We start from the raw sequence: 27,109 nt of genomic DNA, 5'->3' as shown, positions 1-27,109 counted from the left end.
TATCTTGGAGAGATCAGGGCCTTCGTGAATAAAAATAAATGGATAAGTAGGAGGAGGAAGCAAGGGAAACCTTTGCCTGCATATCTCGGCCAGTTTAGCAGAGCATGCAGACCAAATGTTCTCACAGAGCAGAAGCATGAAGAGTGTGGAGGTGGCTTGGTTTGGAATTCATGGGGCACAGTAATTCGCAGCACAGTGCTACACAGAGGAAGAGTGTAGCTTTAATTCTTTCAAAGCCTATTTTAAATGATGGTTCTTAAACACTTTTACCTCCCTTGTAGTCCACCACCCACCAGAGGTAGTGGAAAAGAAAGGATACATACAGGGGAAGTGGACCTGTTTAGAAAGGTTTTTTGGAGCAACTCTGGAAATCAATAGTTCAGTTCATAGGTTACCAGCAGCAGCTCAATCCATTCGCAAACACTTCATGGCTACACCAGCAGTCCAGTTGGTAGAGTCAGGATAGCAAACACAAATCATCAGCACTACCTAGCAGAGAGAGTCAGGCCTCAGTTTTAGCACAAGTCAGCAGGAGGGACCTGGAGCGATGCCAGGAAAAGTTCTCGCCTGTGCCTCTCTCAGTGAAGCGAAGATCAGAAAAGATGTGAGACCCACAAGTGTTGCACAGCTAGTGCTATAAGCAACCCAAGCTCAGCCTCGGGCACTGTCCTTCGAGTCCTATTTATACCCTCCAAACATCATGTGTCCTCCACATGTCTTGCCTCAGCAAGTCACTCTGCCAATCAGCCCAAGTCTGCACAAGTGGCAAGAAACTGCGGCACACCACCAGAAGAATTTTGGTGTGTTTGTCTATATGGAGTCCCTACAAATGCAGCTCAGCTATGCAATCCAAGGCAGACCAAGACATGTGTGTTATTAGCAAAGAATCCTTCATCACATGTCCTTTCACATACTTGCTTTAGCAGAACAACCTTTCACCTGTATCTGCCTCAACTCAACATTCCTTCATGTGTTTGCCACAGCAAACAAAACACCATCCAACCAACATTTGAACATTTCCACTTCAGGAGAGTTCAACAACTGGAAGGTTTTATGGCAGCCAGTTAAAAAGAAGCTCACTGTAGATACAGATATGACCCCAGCTGTTCTTGACTACACACCCAGAACCCTTCCCCAAGTTCCATGGTCTCTTACAATGAAAGTATTTATACCATTACTCATTTTCAAACTTGGTCTCTCAGAGTTCCAAATAGGAAGACTGGTGATTGCTTTCAGTTCCTCTGACTTACCACCCAGAACCTCAGGGCATCAGGACACAGCTACCCTTCAAATTATGTTTTAGCTCTGGGCATGATTCTGCATACTTATAAAACAACAGTGCTTAGGAGCTATAAGCAGGAGGATTACAAATTTGAGTGCAGCCAGTGCTATGTAGCAAATTAAACGGGAAAATAGTTTATTACCAGCATTTCTCTTGTTTTTCAGTCTTAGGATCCCTTTATTCTCTCCCCAAATTGTCAAGTACTCCAAATTGGGGTTTTTTTTGCTTATGTGAGATATAATTATTAATATTGACTATGTCAGAAATTAAAACTAAAAATTTAAAATACCTGTTAATTCATTTAAAATGAGGATAGGATACCTAATAAATGTTTCTCCAAATAGTACAGAGACTAGTCGTATGAAAAACTAGCTGATTTAAAAAGCAAAAATTAACAAAAATCAGTGTTTTGCATTTTGCAAATTCCTGGTATTTAGCTTCATAAATACCAGGAATGTATTTATTCCTGGTCATTGGTTTTCATATAAATGCATTTATTTGATCTGATGTGTTATAGATTGAGTTAGAGTATATAAAAAGAATCCAGCCATATATAGGAAAATATCCCAACACTGGAGTCAGGGCAAGACATACACATTCCAGGGGTTCTCTGGCTTACCAGCCTACTCTAATTGGTGAGCCCTAGGTCCTAGAAAAAAACCCTCTTGTTTCAAAAGATCAAAATGAGTGACTACTGAGGAATGACTCCCAAGACTGACCTCTGACTGGAAAACACATACACAGCAAACAAACAAGCAAAAAACAAAGGAAAAATACTCTACTAATATAATTTCAAAACCACTCATAAAAATCTCAGGTAATTGAAGAGTCAGGATTTCGAAACTGAACAGGATCATCAATATTTCATTTCCAGGCTTTCTTTCCTTTCCTCTTAACATGTTGAGGAGGTACTGTAGGATTGTGCCTCAGCCCTTCCTGGATAGTGAGAGGTATGTCATCTTATCAGTGACAGTTTCAGTGCCTGAAAATAGCATGTAATGGCTTGAACGATTTAATGGCATCTCAGAATGTGGCTGAGCTGCCCACAGAGTGATATAGACTGCAGGAGCCATGGATTCAGTAGCTGTCCAGCTGTCTGATCGCTGAAGGAGAGAGATGGGCCATAAGGGCAAGTTTCAATGATATACTTACATGCCATCATCTTGAGAGCTAGATATTCATCATTATTATTTATTTCCCAGATCTACATCAGACCTTCATTCCAAGGGATGGGAGCCAATGTCAAATACCATGGGAATCTAATAGCCTGCCGAACCCACTGAAACTTGTAATTTCTCATGCAACAGAGAAGGCAGCATCATTCCTTCCCTTCTTGCCATAGTCAGTATTGATTTTGTGAAATTTACTTCATAAAATCACCTGGGAGTCTGTGGCTTTGGTTTTTACAATTGAGAACATTCTTCTCCAGGTCTCCTGCTGAACTGGATGCTATGAATCCCATGGGTATGAATCTGGGGACAGGTCAACAACAGTCAAGTGGACCTTCTATCTCTAACCTCTAGTCTGTGTACATGCACAAGACATACTCCCTGAGCTGTGGAGGAAGGGAGGGCTTCTACTCCCATCTGTCCTTGTTTGCTTTGTTTCTCCTGCTGGCCCGAGCATTAATTTGGGTCCAGACCCAAATGCCCAGCATTACAGCCAATCATTTAGGCTAATCGGGTGTCTCCCATTTAATGGAACTTTTCTCTGAGAGTTAAAAATAGAGCTAAAACTCTGGGAGAACATGAAATCTTGTACAATTCTGATGAGGATGTAAGATGGTGCATCTGCTGTGTGGAAGACTTTGGCAGTTTCTCAAGAAGTTAAACATGCTATTACCATATGATTCACTGTTCTGCTCGTAGGTATAAATCTAAGAGAGATGAAAACACGTCTACACAACAACTTGCATATGAATCTTCATAGTGGCATGAATTGTGACTGCGCCAAACAGAAACAGCCTAAATACTCAGAAGTAGGTGAATTGATAAGCAAAATGTGGTGTCTCCATTCAGCGGAATATTGTGCAGTCATAAACAAGAGCAGACCTTTGATATTTGCGGCAACGTGAGCCAATCTCAAAAACGTTATGCTGAGCAGTGAGATATGCCAGATTTTTAAAGGCTGCATTATATGATCTTGCTTAGATGAATCATCTCATCAGGAAAATCCATATAGACAGAAAACATATTTCTGGTTGTCATGCACTGAGGGGTTTGCGAGATGGAATAACATGCATTTTACTCCTTACAATTTTTGGATATGAATTATTTTGGTTATGAAAAGGAGGGAAGGAGGGACAGATATGGTATACAACACAGATGAATCTTGAGAACAGTATGCTAATTGGAAAAGGCCAGTCATAAAGCACAACAACTACCACATGAAATATCTCAGAAAGGGCAAATCCATAGAGTCTAGAACTACATTTATGGCAGTCAGGGTCTGAGAGAGCAAATACATAGGATAACTAAATATAAAATGTTGAGGATTTATTTTGGAAATGATAAAATGTTTTCAATGATAGTTGTACATTTCTGTGAGTATACTGAAAATCATTAAATTGTACACCTTAAAACAGATGGGTTGAGTCTGAAATGAAATTGTTACACTTACATATGTCAGAGGAGTAGAGAATACATTCTGAATCAAAGGGAGATATGCTTGTAGTTTGGAGAGATGACCATCCCCAATGTAAAGTACACGGATGAAGGGTTTTCTAGAGAAAGTTCCTTTAAGTTGGGCCTCCTTTACAGGAGCAAGTGGTGTTTATTTCCAGATCATTACCCACCTGCTAAGGGGTCAGGGTAGCTTAAAGCCAGAGTGTGAAGGGCAATTGCCAGAAGTTGGGTAGCTAGAGATTGATTGTAATATATGTCAGTGGGAAAAAAAGATTTTATTTTCACAAACCCAGCTGCCCGGTGATTTCTGCTTTGACCCAGAGCTCCCCATTGTGATGAGGACGAATGAGCAAGCCCAGTGATGGACCATCTCTGTAATTAGCAAGTTGTCAGGTCCAAATTCAAATAAGAAATACCAAATTTTCCTTCCATTCATTGGGTAAGTGCTCAGAATTTTCATAGTTATCAGACTCTGTTATGCTACTACAAATGCATGGAGGTGGGACTCGTTGCAACGTGTGTGGAGACACTCTCTGGGCGCTTTGATCCTATCCTTCTCTCTTGCAGGGGTTACAAGGTTTTCTTTTCTTTCTTTCTGTTTTGTCTTTTTACAAGAAAATGGTGGTGTTTTATAAAGGCCTAAATGGAAAGTGTAAGGCCTAGGAGAAGCTTTGAGGCCCGTGATTAACGCTCTGACCCTTTATAGATCCCTTTTTCTCTCCAAAGCTATGAATTAAGAGTTTGAATTTAATGGTCCCTTAAGAATATCTTTCTGTTTGAATAAGTTTATAACTAAGTTGTGATGACGTGTGCTTGGCCTGTTTCACCATGCCATTTCATGCCAACACCTATTATTTCCCAAGGTGTCAACCCATCCCCTTACCATAGTAATAGCACGGACCTTTTTAGAATAAGGCACACAGTTTTCTTGCAGCCTTCTCCCTCTGCACTTTGGTACCTTTGACCCACATTTCTGGATTCTGTCTGTCTGCTCTAATCATATTTTTGTATTGATAAAAATATAGAAATGATAGTTTTAAAAGGCAGTTCTTCCCCCTCCCTGTTCCAGAGAGACCTGATCTGCCTGCCAATTTACTTTCCCTGAAGGTACCTGGCCCACCCACAGCCACTTGATTTATGTCCAAAGCACAGCATAGGTCCCAGGAAGATTTACACTGAGTTCTCATCCAGGCCCCTTGTGTTCAAGTGGTTTGCACGCTATTCTGGTATTCAAAATGAAAAATAGTCCCTTGAGAAGCTTGAAGAGAGGCGTACATGGAAGCGCTTTGGAGTGTGCTGTTCCCAGCTCTCAGTGGAAGTGTGTTATGCCTAGCTTGATTATATACAGTGACCCTTTCAATATCAGGGCCACAGTGAGGCAAGTACAGAATCTAATGTGCAAGGCATAGTATCTGGGACTGGAGGACTGAACATTTCTAAAGCTACATTCCCGGTAGCTTTACTTATTAGCAATATGACCTTGAATAAGTTGCAGTCTGATACTCGTCTATGTTCCCTGTGAAATGAGAATGATGTCTACCTCACAACATTACAGTGCAGGTAAAATCAATTTCAGTTAGAACAACTTAGTGGCTAATGAGCTTGGAGACTTTCATCCCAGGATTCTGGATCTGAATGCAGACTCTACTACTTACCGAGGTGCTAGTCCCTCTGAGCTTGATTTTTCTTTTCTTTTTGAATTGTTTTATTTCTAATTGAATTTACTTATTGTTTGCCTTATTTGTTTGTGTACACATCATACATGTGGGCATTCACATGGCAAGGTCAGACAAAAGCTCGAGAATGTTGCTTTTCTTCTTATTCAGGTAGGTCCTGGTGTTCAAACTCAGCTTGTCAGGCTGGCCAAACAACTACATTACCTATGAGTGATGGTTTTCCTATCTGCACGATAATTTTAGACTATGTTTTGGGTTAAATAATTCCTGTAAAGCATCCAGTGGTTGGCATAGAGGAAAGACTCGTTACATGTTAGTTAATGGTATGAATGTTGTTATTTGCTCATTAAGGGATAGGTCCTAATAATTCTGGGAAATATATTTTTCTGGTCGATTCTGCAACAGTGTCCAGTGTTTGATATTTTGAAGGACAAAAACACTAAATATTTTTGTCCTGGTTTTGCCCCATAGTCCACGAAATTGTCAATTGTTTATTTTTTTTTTTTTAAAGAAATGCTTCCACAGATAGTGCAGGGAAACTTTAATTAGGAACACACGGTACATGCTCTATTATTTATTTATTTTTGGATAGTGTGGTAAAATACCATCACCAAAAGCAACTTACAGGGGGAAAAAAAAGGAGTTTATTTAGGTTATAGTCCCAGAGGGAAAGTCCATAAAGGCATGGGAGGTATGTAAGCAGGCAGAAATAAAAGTGTTTACTGTTTGACATGTGTGGTGGGTTTGAATGAGAAATGTCTACCCATAGGTTCATGAAGTACGATACTTTTTCTGTGGTTGTTGGTGCTGTTTGAGGAGGTTATGGGGCCTTTAAAACTTTTTGTTGTTGTTTGTTGGAGTTTTCTTTTGGTAGTTATTTTGAGAACAACCCCAGAAATGTTTTGTTTTGTTTTGGGGTGTTTCACATTGGAGGAAGTCCATCTCTGACATCACACTTTGAGAGTCTATATAGCCTTGTTCAAATTCTATAGTTCTCTCGCTTTCCTAAACATGGAAAAAGACATAATCTCTAAGCTCTCAGCTTCTGCAGAAGATACAGGTTGGGCAAGGGGAGGCAAGAAGAGCAGTGGTCCACCAAAGTCCTTATCACTGCTTCTTTTAAATCATGAAGACCAGCACCCAAGTGTTTCATTTACTTGATCTATACATTGCATCTTCAGAAACATCTGAACAAGATGACGCAGCTCCCGACCCCTTAAATGAAGAATGTCCGGTGTATCAAATTGTACAGAAATTTTATGGCTCATGCAGTTTGTGTCTTTTGCTAGGAAGTGCTGGAGATCACAAAGGGCTCCCAGTTCTGTTGAGAAAAATGAGACTGACAGTTTGATGTAACTAAAAAAGAGGTGCTGTGGTTCCGGAACACAGTTGCAGGGCACTAGTTCACCATTCACTTTTTGTTTGGGACCAGCTTGAATGAAGCTTCCCATCCAATCCATTGTTGTTACCATGATTTGACTTCATCAGAGACCTAAGCATCCCCCTTCACTGCTGAAAAGGACTGGCATATATCCATTATGCACCATCCCATGAGTCTGATCCTGTTAGTGACTTCACTATGCAGTTCTTAGGAATATCTCAAGCCTTACTTTAGCACTGGCCAAATGATTCCTTGTTAGGGACCCTGTGCAATTCCTGTGGCTAAACATGCTAACACAAGTGAAGCAGTTATACTCCATGGTAGCAATTTGCAAACCTTTTTGTCTGTGTCAACATAAAATATTAGAGATACAATGAAGTAGGGCTTTGCATGGTTGACTGTAAAAGATACAGTGGAAACCTTTCTGCTGGTTTGAACCAGTGCTTAAATAATGTGCACTGTGGATCTCCCAGACCCTAAACTCTTAAGCCTAGAAGTAAAATGGGAGGGAATGACTCCAAATGCTTGCTTATAGTAATCTTATATTGTAAACACCACTTTCAAGTCTATTTTACAATGAATGGCAAGTCTGTCACATTCAGGGAAATTCCCAAGGGAGAAGAGAATCATGATTGAAATTTCCAATCAAGAAGAGAATCTTGATTCTCTTCTGCTGAAAAAAGTATACATGTGACCAAATTGAGGAAACATATTACAAGGTCCCATCATACGATTACAGATGTTTGCATACAGGGAGCTCTAAGGCATGTATGGAAATATGCTAGATTTCAGCTGAAGAGTCATGTTGTGCCTGCACACGTATTTTATACCTCCCAGGCATCCTGCCTCATGAATGTTAAGATCACTCAGGAAGCAGGGGGTCAGATTTTTTAAGGTTTGAGGCCCTCCATTTTGTTTTGCTTTGCTTACTCCATTACAAAACACTCATTTTCCTGACTTGGGGAAGAATAAATTGATAAATAGGTGACACAGAAAGGCTTTCAGATGGCCAAGGGCAAGTTAAGACTGACCCCATTTCCCACCAAAACCTGAGAATTCCTTGATCCCCAGGTTCTTAATTGGATCATCACTAGAGGGCACTCTTATGATGCCAAAGTGGGGGAATTTTACTAAATTTTGGTGTATGAGGGTGAGAGTGGGGGAGGTGAAAGGAGGATGGTCTGCAAGGAATGCAGACAACAGAGAGCTGAGAACAGGCTTCTGCTACTGAGGACTAACTGCCTTGCCAGCAGAGAAGAAAATCCTTATGTGAAAAGGCTGTGCAGCAACCTTCCTCATCAGCTCCAGAAAAGGCTCATGTGTTGGGCATTGTGTTCCTCAAATGAAAAAAAGAACAGATAGCTGAATGAATGAAGTAGTCAACTCTTAGCAGAAATCAGACTGAGTAAAAAGTTATCAAAAAGCATAAAAGTGTTTTTATACATTAACAACTAATAGAAGTGGAGGATGAAAGTCTTCTGTAGTTGTTTTTAGAGTCTTTTGCAATCCCAGCTCTTTACTTGCTCAGAAGTGTGGTGTGGGTGTGATTGGATCTGAGAGAAGATGCTCTAAGCCAGTAGTTTTCAACTTTCTTAATGCTGTGGTCCTTTACCACAGTTCCTCGTGTTGTGATAAGCCCCAACTATGACACTGTTTTTGCTAATACTTCATAACTGTAATTTTGCTACTGTCATGAGTAAATATCTGATATTCGACACCTGGTTGGGGGGTTTCGACCCACAGGTTGAGAACATTTGCTCTTCAAGGCCTCTAGTACACATGATATGAGTGACACGCTATTAAAATGGGTCCTGGCCTTAGCTCTGCCATTGCTGTGCTCTGTGGTGAGTCCCTGTCCCCAGCATGATTTCAGCATCCAGAAATGTTGAGTGACTTCAATAGTCCCTAAAAGATGTCATCCAGTCCTCAGAGTGTCTGTTTATATATCCTCATTCCAGGGACAGATCCATAGAGGCTGAAGCTAGACTTAACAGTAGTCAGAGTTTTAGAAGAACAAGTGGATCGGGGACTCAAATCTAAAATGTCAAAGATGAGTGGTTAATGCTAAAATAACTTTTTGTATCACTTCTTTATAGCAGCCACTTGTGTTCTGACTCAGACAGGATGTGATATGCAGCTTGGGATAGGTGCTGACTCTGTTACCATTAAAGGTGGTAATGAAAGGATTTGCCACCCCCAAAGTGCTGATGTGTCCATATTAGTCACTTGTTTAGGTTTATGGCTCACAACGAATGTAGCCTCAGAGATTTAACATACCAAGTCATCAATAGAGTCCCTTAAATTGGTTTAATATGCCCCAGTTAGGCAGCTCCTAGCTTCTGTGCTGAGCACTGTAGAAATTCTCAGGCATGGCCATTCAAAGACGTCTGGGGAGCTAGTGGGTTGTCTAAGGGTCTGATAAGAAGAGTAGGCTACTGAGGAACAACTTGCCTAGCCAGCCCTTGGCATAGGGGTCTCTACAGAAATTCAGGAGTGTTTTTGTTTAGGTCTCTGTCTATGAGACTGGGGCTATATATATGGAAAGTGCCTGCCTAAGCCAAATTTATCAGAGTCTTAGAATATTACAGTAAATAGGGAACTTGGGAAAGGTACCTAGTCGGCCATTTTACCTAATTAGGAATGAATTTGTCAAAGTTTTGAGCCAGATACTGGCAGTTCTGAAATGAGGGCCTTAATTATTGCATTCTAGTTCAAGCTACCTGCATTGAATCTAGGGAATAAGCAACCAGTAGCTATGAATTAAACACAACACTATAATTGATCAATGTTGCATCTCATGTTATTAAAAAAAAGTCTTAGTTGTCAGAGGTTGGAAGGTAAAAATCAATGAACAGTAATTACAATGGTTCTAAAAGACTCTCTATTCCTATGACTATTGCCAAAATACAAAAACCAGATTGAAATCCATGTTGGCTGGCAGGAAATGGAAAAGCATGAGGGTAAGTTTAGAAACCGACTTGAGTGTCTTAGAGAAAAGGGAGACACTGTGAAAAGAACAATCAAAACAAACTCAGAGGACTTTGCAGTTGTGATAAAGGCTGGGACTTGTGAATTAAAAACAGATAATCAAAGTGTACTTTGGAAAGATGATCTGTGTTGCGGTAAATCTCTCGCCCATTGGAAGTCCATAGAAGAAAAGACACAAGTCAATAAGTATCAAATGAATGTTGCATGCCTAGATTGGGCAGATTTATCATTAAACTACACTATTCCCCAGCTAAGAGAGCTCTTAACAACTTGCGGTTTCCTAGGTCTTCTTCGTCTTCTCTCTCTCCACCAACTGCCCTCTGCCTCAACCAACTGCCAACTCCGCCACTTCTCTCTCCTCCTGCTCTCCTGGTCTTCCTCTTATCTCCTTTCCTTGCCTCTGGCTCCTCCCACTCCTCTTCTACTGCCCAATCACTGGCTGTAGCCTTTATTTAACAAATTTGATTGGACAGAAGGTTTACAAGATTCACTCCTCCTTCGCAGCCCCTCCCAGGAATGGAGTTACCATGACAACAAGAGGCTAGGGCTATCCACCACAGATCTGGATTACAGTCTTCTCAGGCTAGCCATGAGGTACCCTGTTCTATGCAGTATGCATTATTTCATGTGGACGTGGTACAGACTGAGAAAGAATGCAGAATGGCCAAACAGTATAGGGCACATCCCTCCACAATATTAATAAGTGTGATTGTCTATTGACATATAGGTATTTTGGAGCAATGTTTTTGACAACCTAATTCTGTTCCCAGTGAAAGATGGCTCAGTGACAGAGGTCGGGGAGCTATCTTTGTGGTCTGCCACAGTCAGTACCCTTTTGGACTAGCCTCATTTTTAAAATAATTAATTTAATTGTATTTTACATGCATGGTGTGAGAATGTCAAAGGCCCTGGAACTAGAGTTACAGAGAGTTATTGGTTTGGGAATTGAACTCAAGTCCTCTGGAAGAGCAGCCAGTGCTGTTTACTGCTAAGTCTATTCTCCGATTCTCTAATCTGCTTTTCCTCCTAGATAAAAGTAATCCTACATAAAGGTTGCTGCATGTTGACTCTGATTCTTGTCTTCTGCTACAGAATGTCTATGTATAATCTCAACTAATCATTACAAGTAATTTGAGAACTACCATATACTCAAACTCATTGGCATGCTTACAAATGACACCAGGTTTCTGCTCTGAGTGGATTGGTTTCTCTTCTAACTGGGCCTCAGTCATAATATATTTTATACATGTTGCATATCATTACTAGTATAGACATTATACTTGTCCCATTTTGTAGGCAAGAGATTCAAATAGGCAGTCAATGATAGTATATTGCTGCCCAATCTCTATAATTCCTAGGCTTATTTCATGACCCCAAACCTCTGATAAAACCAACGGTTTAAAGATTTGTAAGGAAAAAATACAAGTTGTAACAGGACAAGCATCCAAGCCCTTCTTTCTGGCTCCTCCATTTGTAGCAGTTTGAACAATCTTATTTTTTTTTTTAATTTATTTATTTATTTTATGTATGAGTACACTGTCTTCAGGCATACCAGAAGATGGTTGTGAGCCACCATGTAGGTGCTGGGAATTGAACTCAGGACTTACTAGAAGAGCAGTCAGTGTTCTTAACTGCTAAGCCATCTCTCCAGCCCTCAGTTTGAACAATCTTTAACCTAGGGTTTTGTAGATGTTAGATCCTTTTCTAGTTATAGGGAACTAATTAGCATGGTGAATGTGGACAAAGTTTCGTCATCATTAATTGTTGTTTGTTTGCCATTAGCATATACTACATTTGATCCTCAGAAGCCAAAGGAAGCATATAGTATGAAATAGAAAATGAAGCGTAGTGAGTTAGTTGACTGATAATCATCAGTCAACTGTCATCAGAGCAAGATGACACTGAAAAAAAAGTGCAAAGGCACATTGGAGAGGAAAAGGGAGAGAGTGAAGGAGAGAGGGAGAGAAACAGAGACAGTGACACAGAGAGACAGACCAAATGGACCACTTGCTTGGAAACCATTTGTTTGGAAGCTCTGGAGCCATGGTAAGCAATTGCTTCCTACAAATTTGCAATCAGACCAAATGTTGCTGTAGGAAGAGATTTAAGTATCCACCACCAAATTGGAACATCTTTTATTTGAGATCCTGTGGCTATAAAAGTCTCTGCAAAAACACTGTTCTTACCCCATCCCAGGCTCTTTACAGATAAGCCATGTATATGAGGAGAAAGAAAAATTGGAGTGAGAAAATGTTGGTCAATCAGTGGTTGATTTTTGATAGTTTCCCAATTTTTGATGTAAATTTTCCACCATAAAGAACCAACCACTTTGTCTATTTAAATAAATAGAGCTGTTTCCCCAGAGAGAATAATGGCAGGCCATATTTCCATTTGGATGCTGTTGTTTTGACCATGTCTCATTTGCTTGTGAATGCAGGAGTGCTGAGCTCTCTGAACTACCAGTAGAAGGTTGTATTGAGAAAACAACTAGACTAACACAGTTCCAAAATGGAAAGTAGAGAGATGTTAGGCTTGGAAATGGGGTGCTTTAAAAACCAGCTTGTTGGACTATTTTATCTCCAGAAAGACAATGAAAAAGATTATTGCAGAAGATCAAATGAGTCATGGGGAAAATTGGAACCAGAAACCAGAATCCTGATTCTACATTTTTTATTCAATTTTGCTTTTCTTAAGGTCTTGATTTGGGTCTTAATATCAAAGTGAATTGCTTTATTTTTTTCTGAAGCCCCAAGCACCAAACCTGATCATATAAATACCAAAGGTAGGTGCCGTAGTTGGAGATTCCTGGATCAGATGAAGCTTCATCTGAAGTCATTTTCTTCAGTAGTCTAGTCTAGACACTTCTAAGTTTCCCAGAAGCCAGTGAAATAGTCTCTGTCATTTATGCCCATGCAATCTACCCTAACTAAGCTCAGTGGCTCACAGCAAATGACCAGAGAGTAAAAGTGATCATTTCTTGGGCAAGGGGGAGCAACAGGAGAGGGGGGAAGCTAATAAAAACGCATTGGACGAGATAGTCGCAAAGAAAAGGTGAATTCATTCCTCTTTAGGATTTCAAAATTCCAAGCACTCCCACATTCTGTTATTCCAGTGACAGGTGTATTGCCTTCATTTCAATCTTTTGCTTTCCGACTAACTTGACATTTTTAAATAGCTGCTCCCTTTTGAAGGTTGATCCCATCTTCTTGATCTTAGAACAGCATCCAGGTCTTGGACTGGATAACCAGGCCTCCTTTGTCTTCCCAGGCCTGCTGTTTTCCCAGAATGGGGCTTTCTGAGGGCTAATGAGTTTAATCTCAGCATGTCACCTGGCCACCTCTTAGAGAAAACAATAACAGCCAATGAGGAAAACTATTAAGATGTGGAACTGATCTATTATTTTCTTCTTTTCATAGTTTATTTTTTTAAATTCACATTACATCCCAATTATAGCACCCCCTCCTCTTCCCAGTACGACCCTTACAAATCCCTCTCCCCATTATACCCTCCCCCTCTCCCCAGGGAAAGGGAAATGCCTCCTGGGTACCACTCCACCCTGGGACATCTACTCCCAGCAAGACCAAACACCTCCTCTCCCACTGAGAACTGACCTATTATTGACAGGGATTGTTTTCACAACCTTTCAAAAAGCATTGGAGGCTCATGGGACAGCTGGAAAGAACCCTCCCTTTGGGGAGGGCTTTTAAGGGGAAGAGACCATACATTTATAGTGTTCCTTCTAATCAGAAAGCAGTTTTTTCTACTACAAATGTTGACCGTGATGCCATTGGGTATGTTCTCCATACATAGAGAAAAGAATAAATAAAACCAGGAGCAATACTTTCACATATGGTATATTTCTGGAGAATTCTTATTTCAAGCAGATGGTCCACAAAATATTCCACAGGATTGCAGACCTTGCAGAAAGGACGGATTTTGTTTGTTTGTTTGTTTTATCCACTGTTATATCCTATAGAAATTCCTGGCACATGTTGGATAATAAATGTAGTTTGAATGACTCTTCATGATTAAAGGATCTTTTTAAAGGATTTCATTTGAGAACCATTCCAAAAGGAGAGTGTGTGTATAGTTGTGTAAAATAAGTTTTAAAATTAATTCCTTTTCTTCTAATCAGTGTCTCTGTCTGTCTGTCTCTCTCTCTCTCTCTCTCTGTCTCTCTCTCTCTCTCTTATTTTTACCTTTCTCCCATGGCATTTGCTCACCTGCAATGGCTTCCATGCTTTTGATTGATGTACCTGTAACATCTTCATGGCTCATCACTGAATATTGCACCTCTGGCCATCTGGACTCTCAGGTAGGGCAATGTGCTCTTTAAAATCTTCTCAGTGCAATCACTGGGAAATGTTAACAAGCAGGAGGGAAGTTTGCCTAGAAATGAAAAGTGATATTCTCCAGAGATAACAACTCCCTGATTGAAGTTAAATTTTACCCAGCCCTGATACAAATCAATAAATCAATGAAAATATTTACATCATTTGAGGATTTCCATTAGGAGACTATAATAAAAATTATGGTTTTTGAAACTACTGTATATTTTACTTTGGAAATTCCTGGACCTAAAACAAAATCAACACATGGCATCATATTTTCATTTTAAAAGTACTTTCTCATTGTTTTTGTTAGGGCTTTTCTTTGTTTGTATTTTCATCCAAAATGTGGATTTTCTTTTGTTCACCAGGCCAAGTGTGGTGCAAGGGCTTCTAGGCTGTCTTCATTGTGTAAGGATATTATGTCATGGGGCAGATTACTATGCTCTTAATTTCTTCTCTGTTGTGGTTGGACTGAAAGAGAATACATTGAACTTTGAATATCAAGTCAATTCATGGGGGTATTTTGTTTAAAGATTTAGTGTCAAAACTCACCAGGCATATCATGTTGGTTTCTCAGAACACATGTTTCCCCAGAAGTGTTAACAACCAAGAAGCAGGAAAGTGAGGTATAACCACACCAAGGACCAAGATTTTTAGAAAGTAATATAGTGTTCCCCAAGTGATGATGCAAGCAAGGCTCTGATACTGGCTATACTATTAAGAGATAGACTTAACTCACCCTAGAAGCCTGAACATATTTTTGATGTAATGAGACACTTCTCCCATAACAACGTACAGACCCTTATAACTTTTTTCTTGTATACACAAGGAAGTGTACAAAATTGTAGTGCCCCCTGTTGTGTAATTAAAATCAGAATGCTAACTGAGTCTCAAACTGACCTGGCACAACTTCAGAGATAGGCGCTACTCAGATGAGAAGTTAGCTAAGATGGCCCAGTGGTCAGGGAGCTTGCAATCAAGCCTAAGGGCCTAAGCTTAATCCCATAAGCCTACATAGTAGAAGGAGAGGACCAACTTTTGCAAATTGTCCTCTGACTGCTATATGCATATCAGGCTGTCCTCTGACTGCTAAACATATATGTACGTATACACACACACTCTTAAACACTCAAATAAATGCAAAAAAAATTAAAAGAAGTTCACACTGTAGAGTTACTGTTTTGTCACTTCTAAGACCTGTGTTATGAGAAAGATCTAAGCAAGTTTTATAAATGGAGAGATATATTGTTTACTTACTTTGATGGATATCATGTGTTTGGGTGCCAGACGCTACAGTAATGAATTATTTATCACTGTGTGTGTATGTTTGTGTATGTGTTTGTGCACACACATGCTTTGAATTTTCATCTCATTGAAAAGTATGAGCAAAGTCTAAAAGTTCTTTTCATTTCTTTTGTATGTGTTCATACATACCCAATGATGTGAAAAATCTCCCCTAAGTCCTTTCACTGAAGCATTTCAATTTCATCCATGCTTGAGGGTTAGGCTTGGTCTGGGTTTGGGTTTCTTGGCTTTTTTCTTTGCTGAGTTTGCCACTGCCCCTTGATAAAGAGAATGGAGTTAATCTGAGTAGTAAGCAACATATTTCCCTACCCACAGCAATCCAGAGGTTGGCTCTCAGTGTTACCCTTCTCCTTTTAGCCTTGTGACTTGGGATGTTCCCATTTATTTTATGTGAGCTAATGGAGAACAAAATGGGAAAGCCACCCATGGATTATTTCCTTTCAGTTTGGGAAACTGTAAAAACATATTTTTTTTCTCTTGGCAAGCTCTTGCTACTGGTTTTACTGTTCCTTTAACAGGTGGAGGATTTTTCAGATTCTAGATGCAACAAGGTAAGCAACAATATATTTTTAGTTTAACAAATCCCAAGGAAGCAAAAAAAAATTAGAAGTAAAAAAAAAAAAAAAAGAAAGAAAGAAAGAAAGAAAGAAAAGTAGACTCTGCAATAACCTGCCAGTTTAATTGCAATACAAAATAGTTAATTTTTTCTCATAGATACTTGGCTTGTTTGAGTTGAAAGCAGCATGAAGTCTCAGGTCTAATGGCAAAACTAATTTGGAAGTGAGATGAAGGTTTAGCTTGCCCCACTCCAAACAGTTAGCTGAAATTGGATGGCAGAGTAGACTGCATGGGTAAGAGGATCCCTTGCATCAACAAAGTCTTTCAGTGCTGCAGACATGTTACCTGTTCCTAGGGTGAATACAGAACAATTGCACCAATATTTCCTTAACAGGAAATCAGTTATTTGACCATATCTTTTTTTAAGTGTGCAAGTATGTGGACTTCCAAGGTAGAGTGACTCCATTAGGAGGCTGTAGGCCTTTACTTGTCATATGAATGGTGCTAGAGCACAAATCTAACCAAGCATAAGAAAGTTATATTCTATGTGGAAAAAGAACATTGAAAATACTCCAAGAAAGCACCCACTATTGCCATGGGCTGTATCATATTGTCTCTAGTGCCAAAGAAGCTAATGAGAATTTTTTTAAAGGCATGCTCTATTTTTATAACATACTTTCTTCTAAAGTTGTGATGTTCACCAATTTTATATTTGACTTGTGGAGGTTTTTTTTGTTTTTGGTCCAGAAATATTTACCAATGCCTCTGTTTTCTCTGCCTATATACCTATGCCTCTCCCTCACCAAATAAGTCAGAGAGTAGAAAGGTGATGAGTTTGGCATTTCTCCACTAGGTCAGGCTCTTATAAAAATAGATTAGATGGGGGGTCACTGTAAGATGCCCAATTTAGTTTTCAGGAGCTGAGATACCATTCATCTCAGATATTTCAGACTATCTGAAAACTGAGAAAGGTCACTGTTTAATGTTATAGTTTGTTTGTAACGCATTAAAATACACGGTATAGATAGACACCAACACTTAGTCACACATTGCTATGGGAGGGTATTTTTAAAGATCAAAGTCTGGATACATGTCTTTGTGGCAAGAATATTACATGTTGTTACTGTCTAGAGCAGTGACTTTGAGTGTATCCCATTTCCAGTATGAGCTTTAATTTACTCCGGTGTGAATAAAATTGGGTGGATGATTATTATCAGAATGGTCAATAGAGGAGAGATTATTTTCCCTATAATTGCTTTTACAGAAGTGTTGATAGTTTTTATTTCCTTTCTGCTTTAAAAGTTACATGGTAGCACCATTCTGACATACTGCTATTTTTATTATGGTGCTGCTCAGTTGGAGCAGGAGTTGTCAGGGCAACCTTATACAGTCTTAGTGAGAAAGAAAAGAGGGGTGCAGGTGGTGAAATGGGAAAGAAACAGCTTTGGTAAATATTGATGGGGCCATTTCTGGTGGACATAATGAATGATTATGAAAACCATTTGCAGGGCTTGCATATTTTTCAACCACTGGTAAAATAATAAAGCAACGACTCATTTGGTAATCTTCATTGTATATGCAGTTTCATAAATGTACAAGATTATGATTATCTCTGCCTCATAATTAACAATTTGCCTAAGTGCTTGCTATTATTTAGCTGTCTGAATGGATTTTTGTAATCCAGAGGAAGAAGGGAACAATCAGAGCAAGCCACCCTAAATGCCTAGTATTATTGCTACACACATGCACAATTAGCAGCGATCCTAATTGCTTTAGACCAGAACCTCATTTGGTTTTCTATAGACAGCAAAATATTAATTGCTTGAGTTTCTCTCTCTCTCTCTCTCTCTCTCTCTCTCTCTCTCTCTCTCTCTCTCTCTCTCTCTCTTTGTTTTTTTTTTTTTTTTCCCTGATAGTCGACTGGGTCTTCTAAGATCTTCGTTGGGTCAGAGGCAAATTAGTTGGTTGGATTTCTAGGTATTTTGGATTTGGTGTCGAGTTTCCAAGCTTCGATTTGAATTCACAATCAATGTCTTTAACAGCCATGGGGTTATTCTTATGCTATTTTAAGGACTAATAGGATGCTGACATGCCAACCAGTTCTGCTGCTGCACTTCCATTCTCCTTAAAACAACTTCTCTTTGACATTATTGGCTCTAGGTCTGCATGCAAAATTGTCAAAAGTTAAGGCTAGAAGAGGCCTTTTAAGAGCGTGCTACCCTACCCAATTCTCCTCAGTTAACTTGATTACTACTAATTGGATCTTAAAAACAACCACCTAATCAATGATGCCACACTCTCAAAATAATTCAAACCATTGGGAATTATTTTAGCAAGTACATTTGAATGACAGCAGGTTGTTTTCCAGTCATATAGATTTTAGTTTTCTTTATTTAATAAGAAGAATCCCAAATAGAATTATTTGAACATGTCCTCATAAGGCTTTACTAAATGAAGGCTGAAAGTTGATGGCACATGTGTGAAAGAAGATACTCAATGCAAAGAAACCCAACAGATACTAAGAGACACTTCACCAGTATCAACTAACTTCCTTCTCTTCAAGCAGGACTATTTAACATGAGTGTGGATGTGATAACTTCAGTGCCTGACAGCAGGGACTTTTAGCTTCAAATAGAACTCTGGTCCCATCCTAGCACTACCAGTCTATGTGACCTTGGGTAATTTGTTCAACCTTTGTTGGCTCTGGTTTTCTCAAATACAAAAATGTAGCAAATTTGCTTTTTAGAGTTATTATAGGAATGAAGATGAAATCATGCTCAGGAATACTATGCATTGAGTCCAGTGCACGAGGAACAGTAACAGTGGTTAACTTTATTGTCTGGGATAGTCCAGTACCAATCTTATTCTTACTAATGTTTAATCTTCTGGTGCTTTAAGATCTGCACTGGTGTATCTTGTGTACTTTCATGTGTGTCTGGTCACATAAAATCCACAAGAACCACATGGGAAGACTACTTTTTTTTTTCAAAAGTTACGTTTGACCACCATTTGTCACAATCTGATGGCTGCTTCTTGGCTTCAGTCTTCTGGACATCTGAAGATGCTGGCACTGGACCATATCATCTTTTGCTTAAAAGTATTCACCATTTATCTTAGTGTTTTCACAGCATTTATTAGGTTTTCTTTGTTGAGATCTCTAGTACAAACACACACACACAAAAACAAACACATACACACTATACACTAGTGCATGTGCATAAGTGTTCATTATGCACATGTGTGTGCACACATTTTCTCCCTGTTAAATGGAACAACTTCTGAGTTCCTGCCATTGATCTGCATCTTCTCTCTTGCTATGTTGGCTCCCTGGATAATTTCATTGCTTCACGTAGTTTCACCTTTAACCTCTATACTAATGATTCCCAAACTGACCTCACCAATCCTTAATTCACTCTGGAGCTCTGAGCTAACTCCAATTTCTAAATGCTTGCTGAGAATCTCCAGGGCAGGATATCCTAAGAGGCTGAAAGTGTAGTCTGGCTTTTGTCATCCCCTTAGGAGAACAGATGGAAGCTTCAGAAGTATTAGGAATTGAAAACAAGGAACAAAGATGGGCTATTGACCTAATCAGAAGTAAAAGAAGTCTAAGTTAGCAAAGTGACACAAACTGGGCCTTCGAATCTCTGTTTTTTATGAACTGGAGATGTCAGTACCAATTGGGTCTTTGAAAGCTGTGTGCTTTCTAGGGAAAAGGGAACAGCTTTCTTGATATAAATTGAGTTCATTTTTAAGGTGCTGGATGATTGGCATGTTTGGAGGGAATGTTAATTAAAATCATCTTTCTTGGGAAACAAATGGTTATTATTTCAGTGATTTGTCAAAGGGAAGAATGACCGTATGGGAATTTTGAGAGTACTTGTGTGCACAGGCATACTCATATGCTGGGTCAGGGGTGTCTGAGATATTGTGAATATAATTGTTGAGAGGCAAGGTCTTAAACTGTAGCCCATGCTGGCCTAAAACACTCACTTCTATAGCCCCAAGCCAATCTAGAATTTGCAGCAATCTTTGTGGCTTAGGCTCCTTAGTTCTGGGATTGTGGCATGAAGTATTATGACAAGCTGAAAACAATTCTTTCCAGGGGTATAAAGAAACACTTTCATTCATTCTGTAAACATTTACTAAATATGCAAGAATCTCTGTGGAGAAATGAGGCTGTGGATACAGGACCTATAAAGTCTCTGCCTGTAGACTCCTGATCCATTTTCTTTCAGTTATTGCAGATACATCGAGACTATAACTTTGTTGACAGTCTTAATGATGAGAGGAACTTAAGGGAAATAAGACAGATCCGAAGTGGAGAAAGGATGTGCATAAATTCGAATTACAATTGATTGCTTCATTTAAATTTAGTAAATATTGAGTTGCTATGGGGTTTTACATTCCAAGTGGGCTCGTCAGTGTTTCAGGCCAGATGAATGATTATATCTCACCTTAAATTTTAATTAGAGCAAGGGGATAGACAAATCTTGGTTAATGTGTGTGCCTTCATTTGGAGACCTAGCTATAAACAAACTTCTCCCATGGAAACTATGGTCTCAGCACTGATATCCTTAGCAGAGAAAAATCAATCTCTCTCTCTCTCTCTCTCTCTCTCTCTCTCTCTCTCTCTCTCTCTCTCTCTCTTTCTCTCTCTGAAGGATAGCCCCACTCTCCAGCTCCAGGGCACTTCCTGTCTTACGGTACATGAAGAACAGCTTAGCTGCCAAACACATTGGGATCCTTGCCCTCATGGTTGTACCTTACTTCCTTTTAGAGCTCTGGAATAGCTATTGGATTTGCAGGTTTCAATTCCAATGTTCTTGTCCTAGCTCTTCATGTCAAAGTCTATTTTAAGTCCTTTCTCAGATCCCAATGTCTGGTCCCTGATTGAGCTATTACAACTTAGGGATGTCCTGAATATCCCAGAGCTCCTGCCTGTGCCTCATTCCACCATGTTCTCCAGTTACTACCGGCCATAGAAACTCTTATATTAACACTATGTACACATTCCTAGCACTCTTACTTCTTTTGCCTTGAAGGATTTAGAAACACTGATGAATTATAGACTGTCGTTCTCACTGGATGTCAGAACAGTAAAAACCAATCCTCAAATTTAGACTGTAAGATCATTTTCCCACACATCTGACCGACTTAATCTAACTTTCTATATCTTTTTCAGATTTGTTCACTCGATGCATAGGCATTGAGGACTTCACATGGTCTGAGATAAGCAAGCTCACCCAGTGTCCCTATGTTTCTTAAGGAATACATATATACGTGGAAGTAGTTGTTGGAGAAAATTAAGGCTGAAGTACAGGAACATGATAGTCCTAGAGAGTGGCCAATGCCATGAAGGAAATTGAAATTGGATAGAGAATGATCAGATGGATGGGGAGTGGTGAAGGAGATTAAATTTGCTCTTTGCTTTTGTTATGTTTTGTGGACTTTACACTTTGGACCCTTTCATTTCCTCTGCCTCATGCTTTCCTGGCTTCAGTACCAATTCTCATTTCCTGTTTCTGCCCACACTATCATTCTCAAGCATAGCCCAGTACAGTCCCTTGTCACGTGTCTGTCCCACACTTTCCTTGTCCCTTTCATCATTAGAATTTGGTCATATCCCTCCTTTGCCTATTATAGAATATGAATGGTGCTTCTAGTCTCTTAGGGATACTTTTTCTGATCAGTTTGAATATCTTTGTTATTCAAGGCATACTACCTGTTAAAAGGACATAAGCATTCGATTTTGCCTGTTTGTGTTTGTATCAGGATCTTGTTATGTAGCCCAGGCTGCATTCTTGAACTTAAGGATCCTCCTCCCTTCATCTCACCATGACTGAGGTTGCAAAGATGTGCTGACATGCCTATCCTTGGCTTTGCCTATTTCTGTAGTGGGAAGAGTCCCAGTTGGGAACTGGAAAACCTGAACTCTGCATACTGCTTCTTTCCTCATTTCTTCATCAATAAAACTGATGTTCAAAGCACATAACCCCAAAGGGTCTTTATAGCTCTAAAGTAGTACAATTAGTTGCTTCCAGAGATATGGGCCAAGTCTTTCTCTACCTTTCTGTTTAATTCTGTAAAGTGGATATGTAGGAATCAATTTTCCAGTGTATCAGAACTGCTTAGATTAAACATACATTTTCCGGCGAAAGCCAGCTTTACAATTCTTGTAAATGTCACAGGAAGTTAAAACACTGCTTCTGGTTCTGACCTCTGCCAGCCATGGTGACAACTCAGCACCACAAATGCAGTAGTCAACTTCTTTTATATGAGTATCTGAAAACCCTGTATCTCTCCTAGCTTGCCCATGGGAAATCTTCAAGAAGAAGCAAACACCATGGAATTAAAGGACTGCATTGGAAGTGGGCTCCCAAATGACGTAGTATAGGTGTTGCTGACCAGCAAGTTAGTTGCCAAGAAAGGCCTGTTAATCTTAGAAGGCCTCTCAGTATTCATGGAGCAGGCTTCATGTCAATTGCCCTGGCAGTCAATCCAAGTCCAGTCAGGTCCTGAGGTGAGAATTAGAAAGCTCACCTTCTGACTTCCCTGACGTCTCACAACAATAACTTATCTATGTACATGCAATTAATTAGACACTGGAAAGGAACCTAGCTCAACTGAATCCTGTCCTATAGCTTGACATGTAATTAACTATGTCTGCTTCTTGTGCTTGCTTGTTTGACTGCCTGTGGGGTGTGTGTGTGTGTGTGTGTGTGTGTGTGTGTGTGTCTGTGTGTCTGTGATTCATAGGAGATATTTTGCATATATAAACTGGAGAAAAATAAACTCACAAGTTAGGAATTATTATGTAATTTTTGTTCCCTTTCTAGATTTGAAGTATTTTCTATTTTATAAATAGCCCTTATCTGTAATCTTAAAATTGTACATAGCACCCCCACCCCAAAAAAAAAAAAAACGGTAGCACCATGGGCTTCTTGTTCCACCTGCTCCACTGGCTCACTGCTCACTGGGTCCTGCTGTTTTCTACACATTGCAGCCTTGCATCATCAACTAGACACTAATATTGTAATAGGACTTCTTCAAGGCCTTGTGTGGTTTGAAAACCTTTTTGACTTTCCTAGTTCAGATGCTATAGATGCTGGATGCCATTTGTAAAGGGCAGTTCATGGCACTTTGTTCTTTCTTCTTGGGACTTCTATCATTTCCAATTTGATATCTGCTGCCCACAGGGCACAGTTTACCTTATCTTTTCTGGAAGAGCTTATTCATTTGTTAGGAGACCTAAAAGAAGATTGTTCTACATGTACAGCTGTGGCATATCACTCATATTAAACTGGCATAATGTGTCTTTAAAATGGTCTTTACTGGTTGTTTTGATATTGAAATGAAGAGGCATATGAGTCTAGATGAGGAGATTATACATAATCTTTCTCCCATTTCTTCATATGAATTGATTTGACAGTGTCCTTGATGATGCATGGAAAGGAATAAAAAGTACAGGGAAACATGAACATTGTAGATTTCTCTAGGTAGAAGCCATTTTCTGACTCAAATGCCTTTTAAACAATAGCTTGCTTTTGAATCTGTGCAGGAGAATGTGGTCCTGATGATGTATTTTTGATTTGATCACCTCCTAAAAATAATGGGAATTAACTTCTGCTTGCATAAACATAGAAAGCCTGAAAAATTCACAAAAGACGAAATAAATAGTCAGAAATAATTAGATGTAATTGTAAAGATGCTGGGATCTTATAAGAAATGAAATAGAGTCAGAGGATTTGAGGAGTTTAAGGCTCTCTAAAAACCACAAGATGTATTACTGAAGAGCCATGTAATTCAGTACTCCCACTCATAGAATGCCAGGCAAAGCCACGCACCAGGAGAGTTAAGCTTCATTTACTCATTTCTATATGAGCGGCTTCAGTGTCTCCTTTACAGTGCTCATAAAATATTTGTAAGTAAAATAATACTCTTGGAGCTGATTTTAAATTCAGCCCATGTAAACTATGACTTACTTTGAATACCTGAATTGCATTTGTAATTGAAGTGCACAATGAAAGCTGAATGACTCGGGGATGGTCCTGCTTCTCAGCTTTTAAACTGAAGAGAAACAGATGACAGCTTTTGATAGATGTGGGGAAACCAAGCAGGGCTCCACAACTTGGTGATTACCCAGTAGTATGGCTGTGGATTATGTATTTTTAGTGTCATAATACTAGACAAACTAGTTGATATGCTCCTTCATATTTTTTAAGATTTCTTCTTCTTCCTCCTCTTCTCCCTCTTCTCCTCTTCCTCCTCCTCTATTGTCTTCTCGTCCTCCTCTGTCTGTGTCTCTGTCTGTGTCTGTGTCTCTGTCTCTCTCTGTCTCTCTGTCTCTCTGTCTCTCTCTGTCTCTCTGTCTCTCTGTCTCTCTGTCTCTCTCTCTGTCTCTCTCTCTCTCTCTCTCTCTCTCTCTCTCTCTCTCTGTGTGTGTGTGTGTGTGCGTGTGTAAACAATTTGATTATGACAGCTTTGAATTTAGTCCTTTTTATTTCCCCAGATTCAATAAGGTAAAATTTTACTTATGCTGCTTTGCATCAAGTAAATATAGAAAGTTAGTGTAGTACGTTGAAGTGTTGAGGAAGAGACTGTTGTAAGCAAGGATAATGAGTCAGAGGTGAAGAGTAGGAGAGCCCCAAGTCTATTGAGTTCTTTTTCTTGGCTAATGTAGATGGTCTCTACCACCTTCTTTTAGGGGTTCTGTTTGTTCTAGAACTAGCCTCAAGAAAATATAATTAGTAAAGTTGGTTTTTCAAAATAAGAAGAAGCCAACAATAGAAATGTAATTATATCTTAGTATGATTTTTGCTCCTTGATTTTGGAAGCACTGACCTGATCAACAGGTGTTTCATTGAGCAGCTACTTCCTCTGCAATGAACTGTGACAGGTAGAATGCCTGTGAGGGGACAGAGAGAATGACATTGTTTAACTTATACTCGAACTGGGAAGAAAAGAACAATAGTGTAGTAAACACTAATATCTGTCTGCTAATACAAAAGTACATCTTATTTTTTTCATTTTGAAGCATTAAGTCTACTGCTGAGCAATAGAACTAATGTATTGCCTGTTAACCTTAAGACTTTTAATGGGCACTGAACAGAGAATTAAGGCAGCCTTGTCTTCTGGGAGCTTCTAATCTAAAGCAGACAACACATTGGAAAGGATATGTTTCACAGCTGATACTCTCATTTCCTATCTCATATAAAGCCAATGAAACCAGGAAGTAGTAGTGAGTCCTATTCTACAGGAACTACAAAATCTCTGCATGTTCTCTTTCTTTTGGTGATTCTTCAAGTTGACTATAATAAGCAGTGTATTATGGTGTTGCTTTAGAAAATGAGGATGAGAAAGTAAGCAATATCCTTACCCCTTTCTTCCTCTGCTTCTCACTGTCAACAAGTTCCATTGGAAGTTATAGATTAAATTAAAATTGGATTTGTGATTTGCCATGGGGAAATATGTGCAGCGTTTCAAATACTCTAAGGTCAGGGTCAACCAGGGAGTAGATGAGGTATCATAAAAATTAAATTAAGAAACTACCCCTGAGATATTTTGTAGTAATCCCAGGGGAGAATGCAACATCTGTGGAGTAATAAAGGTGACATTTTTAGCAAAAAAATATTTTAGCAAAACACGACCAAGGCTTGAAGGTGAGGCAATGCAGTAAAATAATGAGGCTCTTCTAAGTTTTCCTATGTTATAAGGATGACATCACTTATGAGCAGCCTTCTGTGCCATGCTAAGAGGTATGTACATGAGAACACCTATAGAAATGAAGATAAAGATAGGTAGACAGAAAGACCAAATCATGGACAAAATTGAAGAACTGATAACTAGCCAGCCTAGATAATAGTTCAAGTCTTCTTAAATTCAGAAAGCTTTGTCAGGTCATTTTTCTCCAAGCCTCAATTTATCCATCTACAAAATGAGGGGATATGCCAGAAACTGACAACAGAATTTACAGATCCTCTAGTACTTCTTGTGAGTGCTACATAAAAAGAATTAGTGGGGAGAAAATATACATAGGCAGCTTTGCAGATAGATACTGCATATGTGCAAAGGCTAGCTTGATTTAAACAAAAAATAGGGCAAGATTAAAACCATGCTGTACACCAGTGAATCTTAAAGTGTTCCAACTAGAACCTCAAAACTATCTTCACTTTTGGCATTGCCATCGTAAACTGAATAATTGGCTTCTTTACACTGTAGCGCCATAGTTCCTAGGGGACAGAGGTGAGGCCTTCCAGCTGACTTGGTTGCCTCTCCTTCCTTCATGGGCTTGGAAGCATGGGTGAGTGAAAGTCTGTAAATGATCTTTCATGGCCAAGTGGGAGAAGGAAGAATTCATTTGTCAAACTTTGAATGTATGATCACTACCCTGAATTCTTCCCTGCCCCCAGTAGAACTCTCCTTTTAAGAGGAGGAAATAACGGACCTGCTCTTTGAACACTGGAGGGTGTAGGAAAGCCAATGACCCTTATGTTTATTCTCATGCAGTTTCTGTCTAAATATCCACCTTTAAACTTATATGGATAATTTAAAGCAGACTGGGTTTCCAAGCTTTCATAGTTAGTTTAACACTTTTAAACTTGTGTGAATCTCATTTACAGAGTTACAGAGCTGATACAATAATTAGTTCAAGCTAATGTTCCAGCCAGAGAATCACTTCAGTAAGAACATAACGATATACTTAGCAAGTGAGGCAAAGGGTGAGGCTTTTCTGATTAGTTTTTAGGATCTGGTTTCTTTTGCCTTAAGTTGGCCTTGCAGGAAGTAAAATACTATGATTCTCTTGCTTTGATTGCTCCAATTTATCATATCTCACCCAAAATGATGCACCCAGAAGACCCCAACAGTTTCAGCTGAACTGATAGTAGGTGTACCTGTACAGGAAGTGGTTAGGCATTGGTCTCCCAAGAAACTGATATGGTGTCTGAGTACCATTATGTGAATAT

The 27,109-nt window shown here is 39.4% G+C and overlaps 1 protein-coding gene across 3 annotated transcripts in view; it reads left to right on the top strand.

The window, feature by feature from the left end:
• Positions 1 to 27,109, top strand: part of Hs6st2 (heparan sulfate 6-O-sulfotransferase 2) — a 272,231-nt gene that overhangs the window by 181,571 nt on the left and 63,551 nt on the right. The window contains exon 3 of one of the 3 annotated variants that reach the window (XM_034485277.2): positions 16,106 to 16,138. The exons of the other annotated variants lie outside the window; for them this stretch is intronic. Within the exon in view, the coding sequence (XP_034341168.1) occupies positions 16,106 to 16,138 (33 nt within the window). The remainder of the gene's footprint in view (positions 1 to 16,105; positions 16,139 to 27,109) is intronic. 3 annotated transcript variants of the gene reach the window in all.

Source organism: Arvicanthis niloticus, chromosome X, assembly GCF_011762505.2.
Source record: "Arvicanthis niloticus isolate mArvNil1 chromosome X, mArvNil1.pat.X, whole genome shotgun sequence".
NCBI lineage: Eukaryota > Metazoa > Chordata > Mammalia > Rodentia > Muridae > Arvicanthis > Arvicanthis niloticus.
The sequence above is the reverse complement of the archived record's forward strand: the minus strand, read 5'-3'. Positions and strand labels throughout refer to the sequence as shown.